This window comes from Micromys minutus (genome assembly GCF_963924665.1).
Source record: "Micromys minutus genome assembly, chromosome: 19".
Classification (NCBI taxonomy): Eukaryota; Metazoa; Chordata; class Mammalia; order Rodentia; family Muridae; genus Micromys; species Micromys minutus.
This window is the reverse complement of record NC_137954.1, coordinates 2,678,851-2,699,093: the sequence shown is the minus strand read 5'-3', so window position 1 is coordinate 2,699,093 and position 20,243 is coordinate 2,678,851. Positions and strand designations below refer to the sequence as shown.

At 43.1% G+C, this 20,243-nt stretch overlaps 1 protein-coding gene across 3 annotated transcripts in view; it reads right to left on the bottom strand.

Annotated features, from left to right (window-relative positions):
- The window catches only part of MYO1B (myosin IB), a 155,424-nt gene that overhangs the window by 36,494 nt on the left and 98,687 nt on the right, over positions 1-20,243 (bottom strand). For all 3 annotated transcript variants that reach the window (XM_080933416.1, XM_080933417.1, XM_080933418.1), the window contains exons 8-13: positions 13,047-13,145; positions 12,282-12,385; positions 10,677-10,824; positions 10,305-10,423; positions 5,652-5,738; positions 5,004-5,069 (exon numbers count right to left, since the gene is read on the bottom strand). In XM_080933416.1, the coding sequence (XP_080789542.1) occupies positions 5,004-5,069; positions 5,652-5,738; positions 10,305-10,423; positions 10,677-10,824; positions 12,282-12,385; positions 13,047-13,145 (623 nt within the window). The remainder of the gene's footprint in view (positions 1-5,003; positions 5,070-5,651; positions 5,739-10,304; positions 10,424-10,676; positions 10,825-12,281; positions 12,386-13,046; positions 13,146-20,243) is intronic.

Here is a 20,243-nt window from a genome sequence, read left to right as displayed (position 1 = left end):
GAAGCAATTTCAACATGATGATGCTAAAGCTTCAAGTATCCGATGGTGAGGAGAGTGAGGGAATGAACTAGTGTCCTTGGATGCATGACGCGCTGTGTGCACTTTCCAAACAAGACTATGCAATACACACGGACAAGTAGAAAACTGGAGGCGAAGCTTCACAATTACAGCACAGCTCAGTGACTAGATTCAAGCTAAATTATACCTGCCGTTAGTCTTCACCGTTTCTGTACACAGCCACACAGTTAGTCAGCAACCACTGGCTACAAAACTCACAGAGACTGGAAAAGCTATTAGCGGGGCACATGCAACAACCGGCACGGCAAACAGGTCATACTTACTGCATTCTGGTGCAGGGGACAGACACAAAATGCAGTCAGTTCTTGGTTAGCAGTAGAGTTTTCCAAGAGTCATTCACTACTGTTGCTCTGTTTTTTTTTTTTTTTTTTGTCTGATTGGTTGGTTTTTGAGACAAGGTTTCTCTATGTAGTCCTGGTTGTCCTAGAACTCACTCTGTGGACCAGGCTGGCCTTGAACTCAGAGACCCCCCCTACCCACCACTACCCTGCCTGTGTGCCACCAGCACCCAGCGAGGCTGTATTTCTAATTGGTAGAAAACTCTAGATGAAGTCACAATCAACCTAGTGGAGAGGTTCTAGAGCTGCACGTGGGATCACAACTGAGCAAGATGAAAGGGAGCGGCCAAAACACTGATAAATCATAAAACGTGCCCAAAGTCTTAGGGCTTCAGAGCCCAGCATGTCTTAATTCAGTATGACATCAGTGTAAAGAAAATATACATATACGGTCAAGGTATCTACCCACAGAGTAAGGAACAAAGGCATTTGGAAGATCACAAAGGAGTGACAAGGCCCTTCAAGGTCCGGAAGAACCTCCCATATATGATCTTCTGTGTGCTGGATGGCATCATAATGGACTTCTCATTCAAAGCCACTTCAGGTGACAATGACAGTATCCACTGAGAGACGGTCCAAGAACAATGCCTGGACACTCTAATGATAAAAACCACCTTCCCAAGCCCCCAAACAAAACTAGAAGACCCAACCAGCAGGGTGGAAATTAACTTACTCCCCCCACATTGGAATCAGCATCTACGGCAATAGAATTCTACACACTCCAAAACACAGCGAGGCGAGGGCACTGATTACTGTCCAAAATGAAAGCTGATGATGTACTTTCTACTCCCAAGTATCAGCCGCGACTGTGCCGCGAGGCACGGTACTGAAAGACGTGTCTAGAAATATTGGCCTATTTATATTCTTTGCAACAGAAGCCTGTCCCATATTTCTAAAGGCAATTATGTAGTTTTAAAAAGTTGTCCTTTTTAGAGATGATAAATATTAAAGCAAGAGGAAAATGTAAGGGACAACTTCATACCGAACGTCAAGGATAGGGAGATGGGATATTTTGCAGACGGACATTATGTTCTGGAAACTGGGCGGTTGGAATTCAAAGACCATGCTTTGTTCAACCAAAGTGTGCCATTAATGACACACACTCGGTGTTTATGACAGGTGTGCTCTTCCTTCATCCGAGGACAAACGTGACATTTGGACGTAATGTATTAGGTGAGGGTTTTATCTTTATATAACGAAGGCATGACACATGAAATGGTTCGTTCATAGATAAACCCGCAGCGTTGTGAGTGCAATTTAGAGACCTGGGGTGGAAACTGACCTGCTGTAAATGTGCCCTAGCAGAGGCATCCTTGTTGGAAAACCTCTGCCAGCCCTCAGGTATCAACCAAAAGCATCACCACTTAGTCATACTGTTTTCTAAAGCCACTATGCCAAGAAAAAGCCTCTAGAGCGATAACTACTTTTTAAAAACTGAACATCAGGAAAAAAAAAAAGCCCTTTAAAATGTGTAAGAACATTTAACATTAGCCATTTCACCCTTCTAAGCATTAACAAAACTGAGTGATTAACAAATTTTCCTTTATGCACATAATAATTTTTTCTAGGTAGAAAACAATCAAATATGGTAAACTTCATTAAAAAAAAAAAAAACGATTTAAGGAACACAGTTTCTTAAATATTTGTAAGTGAAAGATGATTTTTAGAAAACTATAACCCACCATATTCACATCTCACCCATAGTCAGCTTTTTCATGTGTAAACCAGCCTCGCCTTCTTCCTCAGAGGGAAGCTAGAATAGAAGGTACTGACGGTAGCCAGGGTTAACTGGGAAAACACGCTGTACAGCCGCGGGAGGGAGGGGCACAGCTTTGGGAGGGAGGAGCACAGCCTCGGGAGGGAGGGGGCACAATTAACTTAGCCCTTTGCCGGGATGAGAATATTTCAGCTGTACAGGATGTGACATGACCAGAAACTGAGGCCTCGAGGTTCCAGTGAATGTTAATGTTTAATTAAGTTTTCCCAGTAAACTAACTGCCAACTTAATAACTTCCTTCCAGATAAGCCTAAGATAATTTCACATTGTTCAGCTTGACTTTCCAGTGTAATATAATTTTTTTAAGTAACAGCACTTCTTTTTTTCCCCTCCATTTTTATTGGTTCTTTGAGAATTTCATACAAGTCATTTTGATAATATTCACCCCTCCTCCCTTCTCGATTCTCCCTGGTCAGCTTGCTTTTCCCTTAATGGACAAATTATAAAAAATGTCTCAGAAACCAAAGACCAAATTCTGAGCTAAAACAATGTTCAAACTTAATTGTGTGGGGGCATCTGGATGTGGCTCTCTTCCTTTGGAAAGCGGATGTCTTAGTCCACCAGGAGGTAGAGCTACATTGTCTTCCTCTTGAGCTTCACCTTTCTCTATGTCCCATTAATCTGTTTTACACACTGACATCAGACCACACGCAGCCACTGAGGCTACCTTAGTCACCTCGGGCACTCCGTGCTTTTCAGGAATCCCATGCGTCACCGTCCCAAGGCTTAAGGCCCCCATTTCCCCTCTGTTTGGAAAGGGACCAGAGAGATGAAAGGCTTCCACTGGCTCAGCTGAAATGCACGGTGGCAACTGTGGGCAGTCGCTGAGGCAGAACTGGACAGTCAGGGAATGTTCTGGGCCTTACCAAGCACTTTTAAAGTAAAGCACACAGTGCTCTAAAAGGCAGAACCCTCAATTCCCGTGGTCAGTACAAATTCTGAATACTTTGTTTACACTGATCCCTCACACTGAAGCTTCTGGTCCTCTTCAATTCTTAGGTTTTCTGTGGTTAATATTGACATTTCCATATGTAACAACATTGCTGAGAACCCAAGAGTGCTCAGATAAATATCAGAGAAAGGTCTGTGAGTAACATTAAAAGAAGAAAAAAAAAAAAAAAAAAAAAGAACCCTTATAATTTAAAGAAAATAGATAAAAATATCTAAAATTATTTTTATTCTAAATGCATCCAAATATATTTATAAACTAAAAGCAAATTATTAAAATCAGGCTAGCTGATGGTTAAGCTGAGAGATTTAGGCAGAAAAATAAAGAGAAAACTATTAAGTACAATGCACAGATCCTACTATCTCCAGGAATAAGAATTGAAATAGAAAACAAAGCAAATGGGTACAAAGGGACACACGCATAATCCTGGCACCTAGGAGACAGAGGCAGGTAGAACTCTATACACTGAGATCAGCCTGGTCTACACTGGCAGTTTGAGGCTGGGCAGGAATCAAACTCAGCACACCAGATCTTGGTGGCAAGCAGCTAAGCTATGTCAGCAGCCTGCTTTTTAAGTCCATTCATCCACTCTGTATCTATCAATTAAAGGGGTCTTCTATGAAAAGGCCTTTATTTAAAAATTATACCTATGACTACCCTATTAATCATAAAAGATTTCTGGCTTCTTGAGTTCATAATGTTTAATTTTTAAAAATGCATTCATTTCATGGAGGAGAAAAATGAACTCCATGATTTTATATGGCTGAAATAGTTTTGATTGTCAACTTTACACAATTTAGAATTACTAGGAAAGAAAATTCAACAAGAGATTGTCTACAATAGGTTGTAGAAGATACCATGACTGTGGTAATTGAGGTGGGAGGGTCTGCACACTATGGGCAGTACCATTCCCTAGGCAGGGGATTCGGAACTGTTAAAGAGAAAGCAAGTTGAGCACTGTTATGAACTCTTTGTTCTCTGCTCTTGACTGTGAATGTACTGTGACTCACTACTTCCAAGTTCTTGCTAATTGACTTCCTCATGATGACGAGCTGTAACCTGGAATCATGAGCCACATAAATTGCTTTTTCTCTCTTAAGTTGCTTTTATCAGGGTATGTTATCGCAGCAACATAAAAAAGAAGTTAAGACAGTGCTTGTTTGACAATTTGCTGTGGGTGTAACTTACTGGATTCACTCACTCAGAAACTTTTGTTTAAGGGAGCACTCATAACATGAGCTCCAGGTATGCTACAGAGCTCCAGGTCAGTAACAAATATGCGTATAGGATTTGGGCTCAACTATGCTGGTGATTCTGGTTTGACAGCTCGTACAATCTAAACATTAAAAAATCTTGAAAGCTCCCCAAGTGACTCTTCTGTGTAGCTAAGCTTTGGAGATATTGATGTAGAACACCCATCTGAAGAACATTTAGAAACACAGCACACAGGTCTTCAGAACTAGAGTCTTGAGCTGTTAACAATGTTGAAAAAGTAACACTGTGACTTGCAGTAGGAAGGCAAATGGTGGCTCAGCACTTATACACACACACACACACACACACACATACACATGCACACTCACACACACATTCATACATACACACTCACAAACACCCTCATACACACATCCATACTTACTCACACACACTCAACACATAGTCACACATATATACACACACGTGCACACACAAATACACACACATAGACACACATACACACACACACACACTATAACTATATTTACAAAGAGCTTACTTTCAGGTTCAAAGAACAGTTATTTATGAGTTGCCTATACAACGTGACTTCATTTCTAGTTGTTCCACTTTAATAACAGTAGTACTAATTAAAAAAAATACTTACCTCAAATATTTCAAAACCATAAATGTCCAGAACACCCATGACCTTCTTTCTCACTTTGGTTTGTGCCTTAAAAAAATATCTCAAGTTAATAATATAATTCAGGCATAATATAACACCAAGAGCCACAGACTTACACACGTTGTTTTGAACTAAAACAATAATTTGGTTGTTCTGTTAAAAACTTAGAAGAGTGCAGGTGTGAAATCAGAAACTCAACCACGACACAGGCACTGGAGGTCTTGGTGGTGCCTCGTATTATGACAAAAAAAAAAAAAAGAAAAAAAAGAAAAAAAGAAAAAAAGAAAACTGACTCTAATCAAGCACAAAGCTTTGCATGGTCACCGTGTCCAATACCCAGTGAAGATCATGTAAGTACCTAAAAGAAAGTCATCTTCTCAGTAAAGTGTATACAATGAGACCAGTCTGGTCCCCAGTGAGACCCAGAACACATGGCAAAGCAAAAGAAAAAAAAAAAAAACCCTGGCAAAGTTCAATATTTTTCAAGACTGATCTCCATCATAAAGAATCACCTTTTAAAGTGGCAATTGAGTATTTTGTTTCTAGAACTAAGCTTCTTTAATATAATGCTTGCATTGTGAATATCATTTATTTATTTATTACAAATAGTGTCTTACAGAAATTCAATACCTTAATGCTTTCGTTGATACGATTTACCAACCATGAAAACAACCGGCTGTAGAGGTTTTTAGCCAGGGCATCACGGGCATAATAAGCCTATTAAAAAGAAAAAAGAAAAACTTAACACTAACAAAGAAATGCTACAATGCTTAATTCCTATAAAACACTTAAAATACTTTAAAAATATTTAGATTATTAAAAATTTCCCTTTGGGGTAATTTTTATTATATACTGGCTAAGCAGTCAATCTTTTTAAGAGAATTAGTAAACTTTTCACCCAGTCTACACTTTTTTTTTGCATTCTAGAAAATCAAGTTTAATATTACAGAATGTTTTACCATAAAAATATTCATCCTAATGTTACAGAACAAAGGAAAACCAAGAGAGGACCCCAAGAATAGGAAAATCAATTTTCTATTGATTCATGAAAGAAATGAATTGATTCTAAAAATTCATGAAAGAAATGAAATACAGAAAATATACAGAAGGGTCACTGTAGAGCTGAAGAAATGAACGCTTACGTTGTAAGAAAGAAATTGAGAAGCTGTATCCTTAATACAGTAACACACACACACACACACACACAGAGAGAGAGAGAGAGAGAGAGAGAGAGATGAGATCCAGAATCCACAGGCTGGATGGAGACCGAAGCTTTGAGGAGAAAACCTAATTCTCTTGCATGCCCTGGATGCCTTAAGTACTAATGTCATGTATAAGCAGCCCCACTGTCAGCAGCCCAAGAGGAACTGTCCTTGGCTAAGGAAAGCCAGAGGCTCTGCTGTTCTTAGAAAACACCAGCCACTTGTGTACCATGCTCACGGTTGGCATTTAGTATAGACTCCACCCCACAGTTACCTGGCCACAGCCAGGTGTGCCTGACTCACTAAAAAGGGGCTGCCTGCCCCTTCTGCTCTCTCTTGCCCTCTTGCTCCACCCCCTTCCCCACCCCTCCACCCCTCCACATGCTCATGGCCCACCTCTACGCTCCCACCTCCCTCCCTCTCTCTCCCTCTCTCTCTCTCCCTCTCTCTCTCTCTCTCAACTCCCCTCCTTACGCCCTGAATAAACTATTCTAAACTATAAATTCATATGGCTGGTACCTCAGAGAAGGAAGGGATGCCTCAGCATGGGCCCACAGAGGCACTCCCTTCCCCCACACCACACCAAACCTCCACCAAACATATCCCTGGCTTCTCTATGTTTTTACGAAACACAACAGACACTTTGTAGTGAGTCAAGAATTCTTGTTAAAACAAACAGGTACACCTTCACTTTATAAAAAACACATCTTGTTAGACTGTGGAATATTTGTTAAATTCTGTTGTTTTGTTTTTTTTAACAGTGATTTTAGAACACACCACTTGTCTGGTGAGAGGAGAGCATGTCCTCTACACATTTCCTAGTTGATAACGAAACCCCTTTCCTTCCTCTACACATTTCCTAGTTGATAACAAAACCCCCTTTCCTGCTTTTCCTGGAGAACCTGGAGACCAGGAGTAGGAAATAAAACTAGAAAATTTGCTAGAAATTGCACAGAGGGAAGGAAGGAGGTCAGGGAGAAGAGAAGGGAAGAGAGGAGGAAAAAGGAGAGAAAATAAAGGGGGAAAGCTGAGGGAAGAGGTAAAGGGGGGAAGGGGGGAAGGGAATCAAGCTGTGCGCTCCTGACCTCAGAGCGGCAACAGCAGGACCGTGAATTCCCATCTGTGATATATGGAACAGAGGGAAACGCCAGGAACCCTAAGTACACTATGAAAATGGCATGCTTTTCTGCAGCCCCTGATGCTCACAGACGGAAACCCCTGGTGGAAACTACTTCTGAAGTAGCCAGTATCAAGCATGGCCTGGGATGGGACACAGATAGGTAGTCAGCAGCAGAAGAGAAGAGATCACATTAACACAAAGACCTCCATCAGAGGGTGGGTGAGAGCCAGAATTCGGGGGAAGGAGAGGTCAGGAAACGGGATTTAGGAGCCTATTTGGTCAGAATAATCTCTTTGGATGGAGTAAAAATCACATGAACCCCATGGATGGGCAGAGAATGAGCAAGGACAGACAACAATAAAACAAACCAGGCTCTTATAGCAACCCAGCAACTAATGGAGACAAGTCATATGGGTAGGGTCAGATTACAGAGGGCCCTGAGGGGAAGGAGAGAATCTTCTAGTAGACACTGAACAACACACTGTCTCAGGTTTCCAATGTCTTGGTATTAGTCTTCATGTCTGCAGAAAGATCTAAATGCTTTGGGAAAAAATGAGGCACAGGGCAAAAAGGATGTTACCAGAACCTCAGGCTGATGTAAGGAGTAAAACTTAACAGAACCTTTACCCGTGTGACAAAAAGCCCACCAGATATCACCAACAGCATCAGGAGGCAACTGCCCCTCACTGCACAGCCAACCCACCTGAGAGACTCAATCCAAATCTTTCCTGACAAAGGTTTATGTGGGGAAGTTTTACCCAGCCATAAAAGGTCACTCAGTTATCAACTAAGGGGCAACTGGGTCTGGTCTGCATAAATACAAAGTAAGAAGCCAACACCACAAAAGCAGACCTCAAACCCATATATTCCCACGGGGTCTTCTGAAACACAGGCTTTTTCACGTTTTTACCTCCTAACAACTCTGGTTGCTGAAATGTCCACCTTTGGCGGTTCTCTACAGGTCCTCCAGGAGCAGCTTTGCTTGTATCAGACTCCCAAACTCTTTACTCCTCCCCCAGACCACAGCACCCACCTCTCCGAAGGTATGGTAAAAAATAAACAAGTTAATTAACTATGATGAGCGCCCTCTTGCACACACTCTCTGACCCCAACTTGACCTTCCCAACCATGTTCTGAACCCTGACCCAAACTTAACGCTGCAGCCTAGCCTGGCTGATCCTGATCCTCAGTCTCCAAACCTGTCTTTCTGTTTGACATACCATGTTATTCATTCTTTCTTATCTAAACCCTCCTCTCCTCCGTCTCAATTTCTCTAACAAAGTTCCTGTTGGGGCTTGAACTCCGCCTGCTTTCAACCTCTTCCCAATTAAGCCAGCTGCTCACTGTGAAGAGTCAGCTAGCAACCATTCACAAGGAAAGAACAACACGGGTTCCCCCAGGGAAGGGCTGCTGCAATCCCCACCTCCATGTGGCAAAGCTTTACCACAGCCGGGGGAATGCAAAGAAAGGAAAGGAAAGCATGAAGAAACAGAAGGGATGAACGATTCTCCCCTGTGGGTCCTACAGAGGTTGTGATCATGCAATGGTTCCAGTGCACCCAGGGCAGGCTTGGGGGGGGGGGGGGTGAGACCAGAAGATATGGCTGACTAAACAAAGCAGGCCTGCGTGAGAGGAAGTAAGTAAGCCATTTAATTCTAGCCCAGATCAGCACCAAGTGGTAGAAAAATGTCTGACTTGCAGAACAAAGGGGTCACACCACAATCCCACCCCCCCACACCACCTGAGTGCTTTTATATGACCATACATATACACATGTGAGAAGCAACCTGAGTTTCTGTAGGAAGATGTGTCTGGTGTGTGATGCATGGTGGGAGTACAGCAGGGAAGAGAGTCCAGTTTGACCGCTGGGTTTTCTTCCTCTGCCCTTCCCCTAAACCACGGAATCAATCCGCGGTCACCCCTCTCCTACTTGGCATTAAGACATCAGCAATTCCGTTGCCTCTACTTTCAAGGCACATCCTGCGAGGCCGAACCCCTGGTTCCAAAGCAACCATCTGGCTCTGGATTAGTGGGTGTCCCTCGGGCTCTGCTCTTTACATCCAGCCAGGAGGCTGGTTCTTTTTTTTTTTTTTTTTTTTTTTTTTTTTTTGAACATGAGGCAGATTGTGACACTTGTGCTGGATGCTCTCAGCTCACTTTTCAGAGTGACCTTCCTTCCTGCCCCATAGACACCAATCTTCCTTACCCTGCTCTCCTTGATTTCTCTTTATCCTTTTCGTACTCAGCACAAGCTGCTTGTGGGAATGTTTGCTGTATCTGACTGTTTACCTAACACAACCCAACCTGAATTTTCAGCTCCGGGACAACAGAAACTCTTATCTGTTTAGTTTTCCTTAGTGTTTCCAATTCGAAATGGGCACGGTAAAAAGGTGTCTCTTACACATGTAAAAACAGCTTGGTCCAGTAAAAAGGTGTCTCTTACACATGTAAAAACAGCTTGGTCCAGTAAAAAGGTGTCTCTTACACATGTAAAACCAGCTTGGTCCGGGTCCCCACACACCCGAGGCTGCTCCTGATAACCGAAACCCAGTGACCTCATTCACTAAGACAATGGATACAGTCTTAGAACCCATGGCCCAATGGCCAGTATGTAAGCAGAACCCAAGAGCTCTGCTTTGCACATATGGAGTATACCCCAAGATCCTGACCCTCACATCAAAGACTTCAATCAGAAGCTTAATCTGACCTTCAGCCTCAATGCATCAAGCTGGTGAGCAGCCTTGGGGAGATAGGCTTAGGACTGTAGCCTAAGAATGTGAACCTGGCGTGATGATCCCCATCATAATGAAAAATAACTTCTGTTATCCTAACAACAGACATCTCCCATCTCGCTCACAACTCCTAGAACACCATGTGGAATGCAGCTTGGCCGTGTGAGCATTTCACATATAAACCCAGCGTGTAAGAAAAGCTTTCTTCTGCACGTTACACTTCACCCACCTGAGCCACATTCAGTGTGGTTGAAACCTTCTCCTGCTTCGCCTCAACCGTCCGGAAACTGAATGCTCTTTCTAAAACCACTTGATCGATGCTGGTCAGCTCGCAAATTTCTTTTAACTCTGTTCGGAGGTACAGAAGGACAGACAGCGGCAGTGAGTCTGTATGCTACTCATGGTCATTACCAAGCCCACAGCTGTTCTTTCTAGAATCACACTCAAGTGCAGAAACACGAATGCATCAGAAGGGCGGTATTTCTGTTTGGCTTTAGTAGGTTTTCTGAAACCCACAAGTCCCAGGTTTGCTTTCTGGTTAGAAGCTGGGCAGATGTTCAGAGCAAGTTCCCTGAGCCGAGCTGCTTCTCCGCTAACTCACCGTTTTTGTCTTTGATTTTACTTTCATCCAGACCGTTCACTCGGGATTCAGGCTTGAACTCGATGTTCCCCAGTTTCAAAACGGCCGCCACTACCTCCAGCACGGACTCGGCCTCGTGATCCAGGAAGCCCACGATCTGCATAGCGTTCTGGAGGAGAGAAGCACCCGTTTCCTACACTTCTGTACCTTTTTTGTTTTGTTGTGGCTGTTTGCTTGTTTTTAACAAATAACAACATTTAATGAATAACATTACAGATTTATTTCTAGGGTAAAAAAAAAGTTGAAACACAAAGCAATTATCTCGATAGGTGGATCCAAGCTGTGACTTAGGTAAGCCTCCCAGGCACCATGGTAGCGTGTGGTACACAGATAGAAGACAGAGGAGGGGCTGGGAGCTGAGCCTCAGGGTCCCTCCCTCCCCCCTTTCAAATCAACCAGCTGGTTTCCATAGTTGGAAAAAATGGGGTTTTTTTTGTTTTGTTTTGTTTTGTTTTTCCCCACACGGGTCTTCTGCTTCTAGAAACAAAACCAAGCAAGATGTTTCTACAACCTTCAGCAATAGAAACAACGTTGCTTATATTACATACAAGAAAAACATTTGCTTGCAAAGGTGAATTACCCCAAACGTTCATTCATTCACAAATGCATGTGGAGTGCCAACTATGTGCCAGGCAAAGTGGTTACAGAACTGGCCTTGGACTCAAGTCTTAAACAAAATCATGTCCAGACTATTGCTTCCATATGCGGGTGTTTATACAGTTGTACACAACGGCACACTGAGAGACACACTTCCCTACAACAGCTGCCTTTATTTCCTTCTGTGTGTGTGTGTGTGTGTGTGTGTGTGTGTGTGTGTGTGCATGCTCGAGTGACTGCTCTACACAGCAGTGGGGTAACGGACACTCTCTGTTATGGAAATTTTCAAACATATACATGAATAATAAGAACAAGGGGAGGACTCCACGGCCCTTCATTCAGCTTCCACTATTAACCGGGGTCAATCCTGCTCCCCATCCTCCCCCTCCTCCCCACAGCCCCAGCTGTCTCGTTTGGAAGTAAATCCCAGTTACCATAATGTTGTAATTGGAGTAATTTTGAAAGTGCAAGCCGCACAGAGACAGAAAGCAGAGTGTTATAAAAGTTGCTTCTTTTCTAATGAACGAGGAATGCAGATTCTTCTAATGTGTTGTCATTTTCTAAATCTGCCTAAAAACGGGATTTTCTGCCTAAAAACACTTTCAACCTAACAGGACCCAAAGGCAGACTTCACATGTGAAAATTAACTTTGGCTAAAAATTACTTAGAATTTCAATACAGACTGAGAGTCAAGTCCCAGGACAATAGACGAAGGCTCCTTCTTATAAATGGTAAAGCAGCATGCTCTAGTAAATATGGCCTTCAAAACCGTATTCGATTGTTGAGCTAGTTTAAAAGCCACACTGATAAACATAATGAATTCTTGGATGTATCTAGAACCTTGGGGAGCATAAATTACAATGTAAAGGAAACTGAACAGTGAGCAGTTCTGGCTGAGCAGCTGGGGGGAGGGGGGAGGGGGACAGGGAGTGATTACCCTTTCTAAAGTGTAACGAAGGCACTTCTTACCCTAACGGTTCTGAAATTGGCAGCATCATCCACACCATTAACTTTGGCGGAGTCCAGACTCAGGTAGTTGTATCTGCTGAAATCCCGCTCCAGCTTAAGCTTGTCTGTTGAGTCATGCATACAAATTGATACAAATTGTATATCAATAAACATACACCTCTTCACAACTTCACTTTTTACTGCCCTGAAAAAATGTCCTTTGTATTATGTATCAAGTAAAAAAAAAAACAAACAAAAACCTAATAATAACAACAACAACAAAATCCATGCACAAAGATCAAAACCGGCTTTTGTAACTGTTTCTGGGAGCTAGTGTAATGTAGGATTGACAGGCACAAGAGAATGGAAAATACCCTTTATATAAATGGGCTTTGGACCCTAGAGCGATATGTATCCCCAGAGATGATAAGACAGGTTACAGACAAATCTTTTTTGCCACTCTTTGGGGGTAACTGTTACTGTCATAGACTCTCATTAGACCAGAATTACATCATCATACAATTTTATTTCCTTAAATGGTACAGTTCTGCATTTTGACTTGAGATTCCTGAGGAGCCCTTCCCCAACTATAAGGCTTAAACACATCTGAGGTATTTGATTCAGTCCAGGTGAGATACAGAAATACGAAAGAAATGCTGGGTGTGGTAGAAGCAACCAGAACAAGAAGAAATAAAACTGTCAATGGGAAAGCATACAGACCGAGTGTTGAGGATGCTTCAGAATACACTGTGATGGGAAAACTCTAACCCAGAACCGCAGACTTACGGAGCAGTTCCTCCGAGGCGCCGGAGAGCAGCTGGTAGAACACGTGGAAGTTTCGCTCACCTCTTGGCTGCTTAACGACACGAGATTTCTCTAAAAGATCTAAAAGGGGGAGGGGGCCAACCAAAATTAAATTGTATAGAATTTGTTTTACCTTCAAATATCTTATCTTATACTTGCTTTCTCTCTCTTTCAATTAGTTTCATACCAATAAAATAAAATAATAAAAAAAATTATATTTTAAACTCAACTTGAAAAAAGAGGCACAACGAAAGTGAAATCAACTAAATTACCAAATTAAGCAGTTACATCCAACAAGGCCGTTCAAGATAACAGCTTTTTATACTAACAATCCCCCTTTTAATCGTCACATTAAAGTCTTTAAAATGTAATGTTACACATATAAGTGTCAAAGTGCATCTATTCAGATCCACATATTATAATGCTAAAGAAACAAGCTTCGAGGTAAGTGCTTCTTGGGTAATTATGTTTTATAAGGCATCAGTATGGCTGAGCACGCAGGCTCACCTGAGAACTCATAGCTGATGTCAGACCTTCTGACCCTTCGCAGCTTCAGGCCCCACTTACACCCTCCATCTGGAAGAACTAGCCTGGCTTTTCTAGATCCTCAAGTTTTAGGATTTCATGTTATTTAACAATACAGTCACCAATCCGGGTCCTTTTCCGTCTCTTGAAATTAAGGCCTTGTCAAGTTTTCATAATTTTACCCCAAAATGAAAAATATAATAACAAAGAAAAAACCCAGAAAGGAGTCACTGCCACAGAATTACAGACAGCAGTCTCCTCCTGCCTTGACTCCTGCTAACCCCTCACCAGATGCATGACGGGCATCTGAGCTCAGCTGGCAAGGGCCAATTTTAACTATACAATGCATCTTTATAAATCGAAACTTCTAGCTATAAAACATTATAGCAGTGACATTCTAAACCACCAGGGCCATGTACTTATATTACTGGTACACCAAGTCCAAATCACATTGAAATCCAAATGTTATTCAGTGGGTGTGAGGTTGAAAGAGCATCATGGGAATACTTGCTGATGCTCTCCATGTGTTTGGTTTTTTTTTTTTTTTTGCATCTACAAGAGCATTTGAGGATTCAGGGTGAGGAGAATTTGACAATGTAGCTATATTGGATGGGAAATCTGGACGGTTCTGAACACATTAGGTTGTTTTTAAGAATGGATGAGATGGGACTCAAGACCTATACTAAGCCAACTGGAAAAACAAACAAAAATATTAAAGAATTAGAAATGAGATCATTAGAAATGAACTTTCTGTTCATCTCCAGTCTCACTAAACTTGGGGGACTGCAATGCCCCTAAACTGTGGGTGAAGGATGAACTTGACATTCAGGGGGAAAGGGGGGGCAGGGGTGTAGAAAGTGAAAAGCACATTGACATTCGGGGGAAAGGGGGGACAGGAGTGTAGAAAGTGAAAAGCACAAAGCAGCTGCAATGTTCTTCGCCCCTAAAGAAACCCAAGCGCAGACAGTTAAGTATACACAAGTGCAGAAAGAGAAATGATTAAAACTACAGGAAGTTTTACTTGTCTAAGAGATCAGAACCGTGCCGTACAATGCCAGAACGAGGAACCCAGGGCCAGACTCTTCACAGAGGAGCTAGTCCTGAAGGAAAATCCCCACTTCTAGGAGAAAGTAGCTGACTGGGTGGGAAAGACAAGCAAGGGCTGTATTCTATTTCATCCGTTCACTCACCAGTTCCTTCTGTGGAACCAGCACCGCCCACCCACTAAACACCAGGAACTCAGGAGGGAGTGGACGTGAAAGGAAGCTTTCTTCCTCTTGGCTTATACGTCACACATCAGTGACTGTGCCACACAAACCAACACAGAAGTCTGTCCAGGTGGTAGGGTAAGCCAATGGGTAGGGAGATGGCTCAGGGGATAAAGCATTTGACTGAACCTATAAGGACCAGAGTTCGGAGAGCAGGAATCCAATTGAAAGCGGGTGTAGCTGTGCTCCTGACATCTCTAGAGAGATGGAGGGACCGAAGAGAACCCCCACAATCTCATCAGTCAGTAACCTGGTACTGCGACAGCAAATATGACACCCTGGCACAAACAAAATAGTAGATAATCAACCCCGGAAATCATCTTCTGACCTCCACACAGCCCCACGGCACGCAAATACACACACACACACACACACACACAAACACACGCTCAGAGAGGAATGACCAGTTGCTTATGACTGAGAAAATGAGGGTGAGGAAGGCAGAGAAATGAACAACTTGAGCCTCTTTTCAGGTCCCTAAGTGTTAGATACCTCTCTCCACAGCCCGTTGCTTACCTAACAGTGGCCCCTTAGTCATAGGGACAAGAGTAGTTGACAGTACTTAACACACCAGTTCTCATGCTTCAAGACATAAAGTAATACCTTCAGAAAGCGTGTGACACATTGACCACACTGTGCAATTACACCACGCTGCTTGGCCTGGCACCGGGCCCCTTTGAAAATGTTCAGAGAAAATAAAACAGAAATGGCTGCCGAGGGTCAATGCAGCTACCACCGCTGAGCTAAAGAACAGAGTGACAAAGGATGCTGACTGAATGTATCTGACATACATACATACACGGACATGGCCGGTAATGACAGCCACATGCAACCATGACTCCTGGTGCATGTGTTGACAAGCAGAGGTGCAGAAGGGAAACCGAGGCGGAATTTCTACCTCCTTTCCCTTAGCACACGATCATCTCCACTGAGCTGAACTCTGTCATCTCTACTTCATAGACGAGAAAATGAGGCTCGTGTCCCACAGACAGTGTGAACCCAGAGCTTTGCTTACTGGGGTTCATGGTTAAGCTCTGCAATTTTTCACAGAAAAGGAAAACCCTTTAAGCATTTGGAAAATGCCAAGACTTTATATAAAATCCCTGAATTCTTGGAAGCAACTCCTCACAACACCAGGAAGCTTTTACTGCAAGGCAGTTGGAGGTTTTACGGCTTACAATGCTTTATTACCCCAGAGCCCATTTCAGTTTCTTTACGAGTTTTCATGAAAGTCATAAGCTTCTAGGTAGAAAACTAATTAGAGGAGATGCTTGCCCCCAAATAATTTACTAATGCTTGAAACATTCCCTATTGGTGTTTTGTGCTAAATGAGCATGTGCCAACACAAGGAAACAGCATGAAGCCATAGCACATAATCACTGAGCACAGAGAATACACTCAGTTCGCTGTGGGGACTTCGCACCTGACCATGTTAATTCACTTAAATGTGCCCTGAATGATGTGAAAACAGACCACTACGGGGGTCTCTTCTGCCTGCGGAACTCCTGTCGGTACTGGCTGGTCCTCCGATAGGGAGATTTAGAGAACTTATTAGTAGATCCAAGATACTTAGTGTAGCAGAGCATGTGAAAAATCTCCAGATACCCCAATGCAACGGCACCTCTAGGTGTAAAGTTCAACATAAATTCACAGTCTGTAGAGACAAACTCATTAGGTCAAGCAGAAAGAAACAACGGGGACAAAGAAACCCTGAAGCCAAAGCTGTTCTTCTACCCAACAGGCCATCACCAACTGACACAAAAGAATCCGGCCTTCAACTTTCCCATTCCGAAAAGTCACCAGCTAATACGTAAGATGTGCCTGTTCATGGCTGAGAAACAAAACATCCGTGAGGGCACATGCTGGAAGATGGAGGCTTTAAAACAGACAAGAGAATCAAAACGAACAAAATCAAAAAGAACTAAAGGGTTGGAAAGAAGGAGGAGGAGGAGGAAGAGGAGGAGGAGGAGGAGGAGGAGGAGGAGGAGGAGGAGGAGGAGGATCAAAATGAACAAAATCAAAAAGAACTAAAGGGTTGGGGAAGAGGAGAAGGGAAGGAAGAGGAGGAGGAGGAAGAAGAAGAAGAAATCTCATTACCCTGAAGCATAACAAAGGGATTAGAGAGCCTGGAAAATGTCTTCATTTTACACATGATCTCTCTCCTAGGAAAAGAAGCCTCATACTGAATGGAAAAGCAGAAGCCGCAGGCACTATCCTGGTATCTAGTCCTCTGCACTGAAGTGTTTGCTGCCCTTCCCTTCCAGTCACTATCCAGATGGACCAGGTATTATTTATGAAAATCCATCCAAACCAGCAGGTGTTTAGAAGTTAAGGAAAAACTAGATCTCGTCAATGGGTGTTACTAATGTCAGAGCATCAGAAGAAAGAGGAGACAAGAATAAGGAAGCGGTCAAGTTCTCGGCTGCAGGCTTATGGAAGTATCACCTTCATCTCCGTTCTACCAGTGAGGACAGACGGTGCTGCGGGCCGTGACTCAGAATGCTGAGAGTTCCAGAGACCCCACACCTTCCCCGGGAGTTCAACAGGAACACTGAGAGGAAACACCTAGAGTTTCATCTAATGTGCCTAGGCCCCGTTGTTAAAGCAAAAGACTAATTCAAACAGCATGTGCTTGTAATTTAAGAAACTATCATTATTATTCAATCTTAACCATTTTTATCCTGTCTAAAATAATTGCCTGCCTCTTCTCCAACTCCCAATAACCAAGAATTGCTGAGCAAAACTCAGTATTTTCACTGGAAAATGAAAAATATAAACATCTATTAGAGACATAGGTTTCAAATCATCACAATTTCTTTTAAAAACGTGAAGACTGGAGATTGGATCTCCAGGACTCACATAAAAGTCAGATAGGCACGCCTAATTTTACAAATAAGATAATATGCTAGGCTCATTTTTTAATGGTTTGCAGTCCTACAGAAGGCATATTAAAAGCTGATACTATTTACAGACAGGTAGATGTTCACCAGCTACCAAGAACTTGATATGTAAGAGCCTCTAGATCCATCTCACACATATGGTGTCAGGAAACAAACCACGTCAGTTTTCTTCAGAATGTACTGAATCGGGCAGTTTCATTCCTAATCGATGATTTGCCATCAATAAGATCAAAGGTAGTATATAAAAGAACAAAGGTGTATGTCTTACACAATATAAAATAGTACAACCATGGTGCACATACTACAAACAGTAAGAATGCACCACAGAGAGGTTAAATAAGCCATGAGGAGACGGCACGAAAAACCAGCAAAGACCTGCACCGTAGATTCACAAGCGAAGAGGAATCTAAAGTATGGTGCCGTCTCTACCTTCCGTTCATTCCTCTGCCTTGATGTTCCTCAGGGAAACTCTCCAGCCTCACCTACTCCTTCCTCACTCCTCTGTGGGGCAGAAGGAGGAGCAACCGCTGCAGGCCTAGGAGTGAGGTGCAGGTATGGCCTGTGCCCTTCTGGGTTCTCCCGGCCACATTCATGATGTCTTAGCTCTTCAGTCCAGTGAGACAGATGGGGCACTGGCCACGGGGGAAGCCATCAACACTTACGCTAATTATGGCTTCCAGACTTCCACCTGCCAGAGGGCTATGAGCAGACTTATGTGTTCAGGTGACAAACCAAAAACTACTCTTCACCTTTAACTGTGACAGGGCTGTCTCTTTCGCAGTTGGATTGTCCATAATGTCTGCGTGGGGTGGTGTGGACAGTGTAAGCACGCACCTTAAATCTTAGTATGTAAAGCACTGGGCAGTTCTGAACCCAGTGGGCTTGCTCTTGCTCTCTGGCTCACAGCTAATAGGCCATGTCCCCAAACGCATACTGGATGGCTCATTTCCTGCCCCTCCTCTGTCCCAAACTGATGACAGTGGGCTCGTACACACTGTACTGAACAAACACTCCGAAGACAGCAAGAGGCAAACTCCAATCTGCAAAAAGTTTCCAAGTCTGGCTAAATTCTCCTTAATAATCATTCCGCTGACTGTGCCAAACCTCATGGCTGGGCCAACCAGAATGGGTACAAGCCCACCGTCTATGTAGAGTGGCCATTCCTGGAAATCCAACTGTGGCTGTTAAAAATAAAATGGTTGGGCTGTGAGATGGCTCAGTGGGAAAATGTACCAAGTCACTAAATCTGAAAACCTGAGTCCCAATCCCAGGATGTAACACGGTCCAAATCTCCCATGTTCTTCAGTCCATCGAGACCAGTGGGGCAATGGCACCGGGGAGCCATGGACACTGACTGCTACATACCTCGGTTTCACTATCTTATGTGCTTCTGCACCTTAGTGTGGGAGCCTGTAAAATAGCTAAAAAAGAAGAACGAAGATACAGCTTGGTGGTGCAGTGCATAAGCATGAGATCCCAAATTCAATTCCCAGGATTACAAAAAAAAAAAAAAAAAAAAAAAGTCTTAGTCCTGTACAAACATCATGACCAAGAAGCAGGTTGGGGAGCAAAGGGTTTATTCAGCTCACACTTCCACATCGCTGTTTATCACCAAAGGAAGTCAGGACTGGAACTCAAGCAGGTCAGGAAGCAGGAGCTGATGCAGAGGCCATGGAGGGATGTCACTTACTGACTTGCTTTCCCTGGCCTGCTCAGCCTGCTTTCTTATAGAACCCAGGTCTACCAGCCCAGGGATGGCACCACCCACAATGGACTGGGCCCTCCCCCCTTGATCACTAGTTGAGAAAATGCCTTACAGCTGGATCTCATGGAGGCATTTCCTCAACTGAGGCTCCTTTCTCTGTGATAACTCCAGTTTGTGTCAAGTTGACACAAAACCAGCCAGTACACATATAGATAAAATTATACACTAAATCTGGAGCTTTACTTCTTAAATTATTCAAAAGCATATATTGAAGGTGATACTGTGTGGGGGGGGAGTTATTCGGCAACAGATAGGTCGACTCTGTGCTTACAGACTATGTATTTGGCAGAAGGCTATAGACAACAGACAAATTGGCATTTGATAATGGAAAATAAACACTGATTGATTGACTGTTCACTACATGCCAGACCCCACAACTAGCACCTTAGAGCAAGCAGATGAATAGCAGATCCTCACACAGCTAGACACTGCTGATCTTACTTCAAGGATGAAAACACAGAGGACCACACCAGAGAGATCATGTGATAAACACGAAGAAATGTGCTCATGAAATAGATGCCCAAATGATGAAACGGGACAGCCAGGGCTGCCTGTGTCTCTCCAGTTCAACACGTGAGGCATTATTTTACAAGGTTCCTGACACCCAAACTGGATGAGGACAGCCAGGGTTTTCACCTTAATTTTACACATTAGATGGTTCACTTAAAATTAGAAACTATTTCAGAGCAGATTCCTCTCTGTGCTATTCTTTGAGCTGATA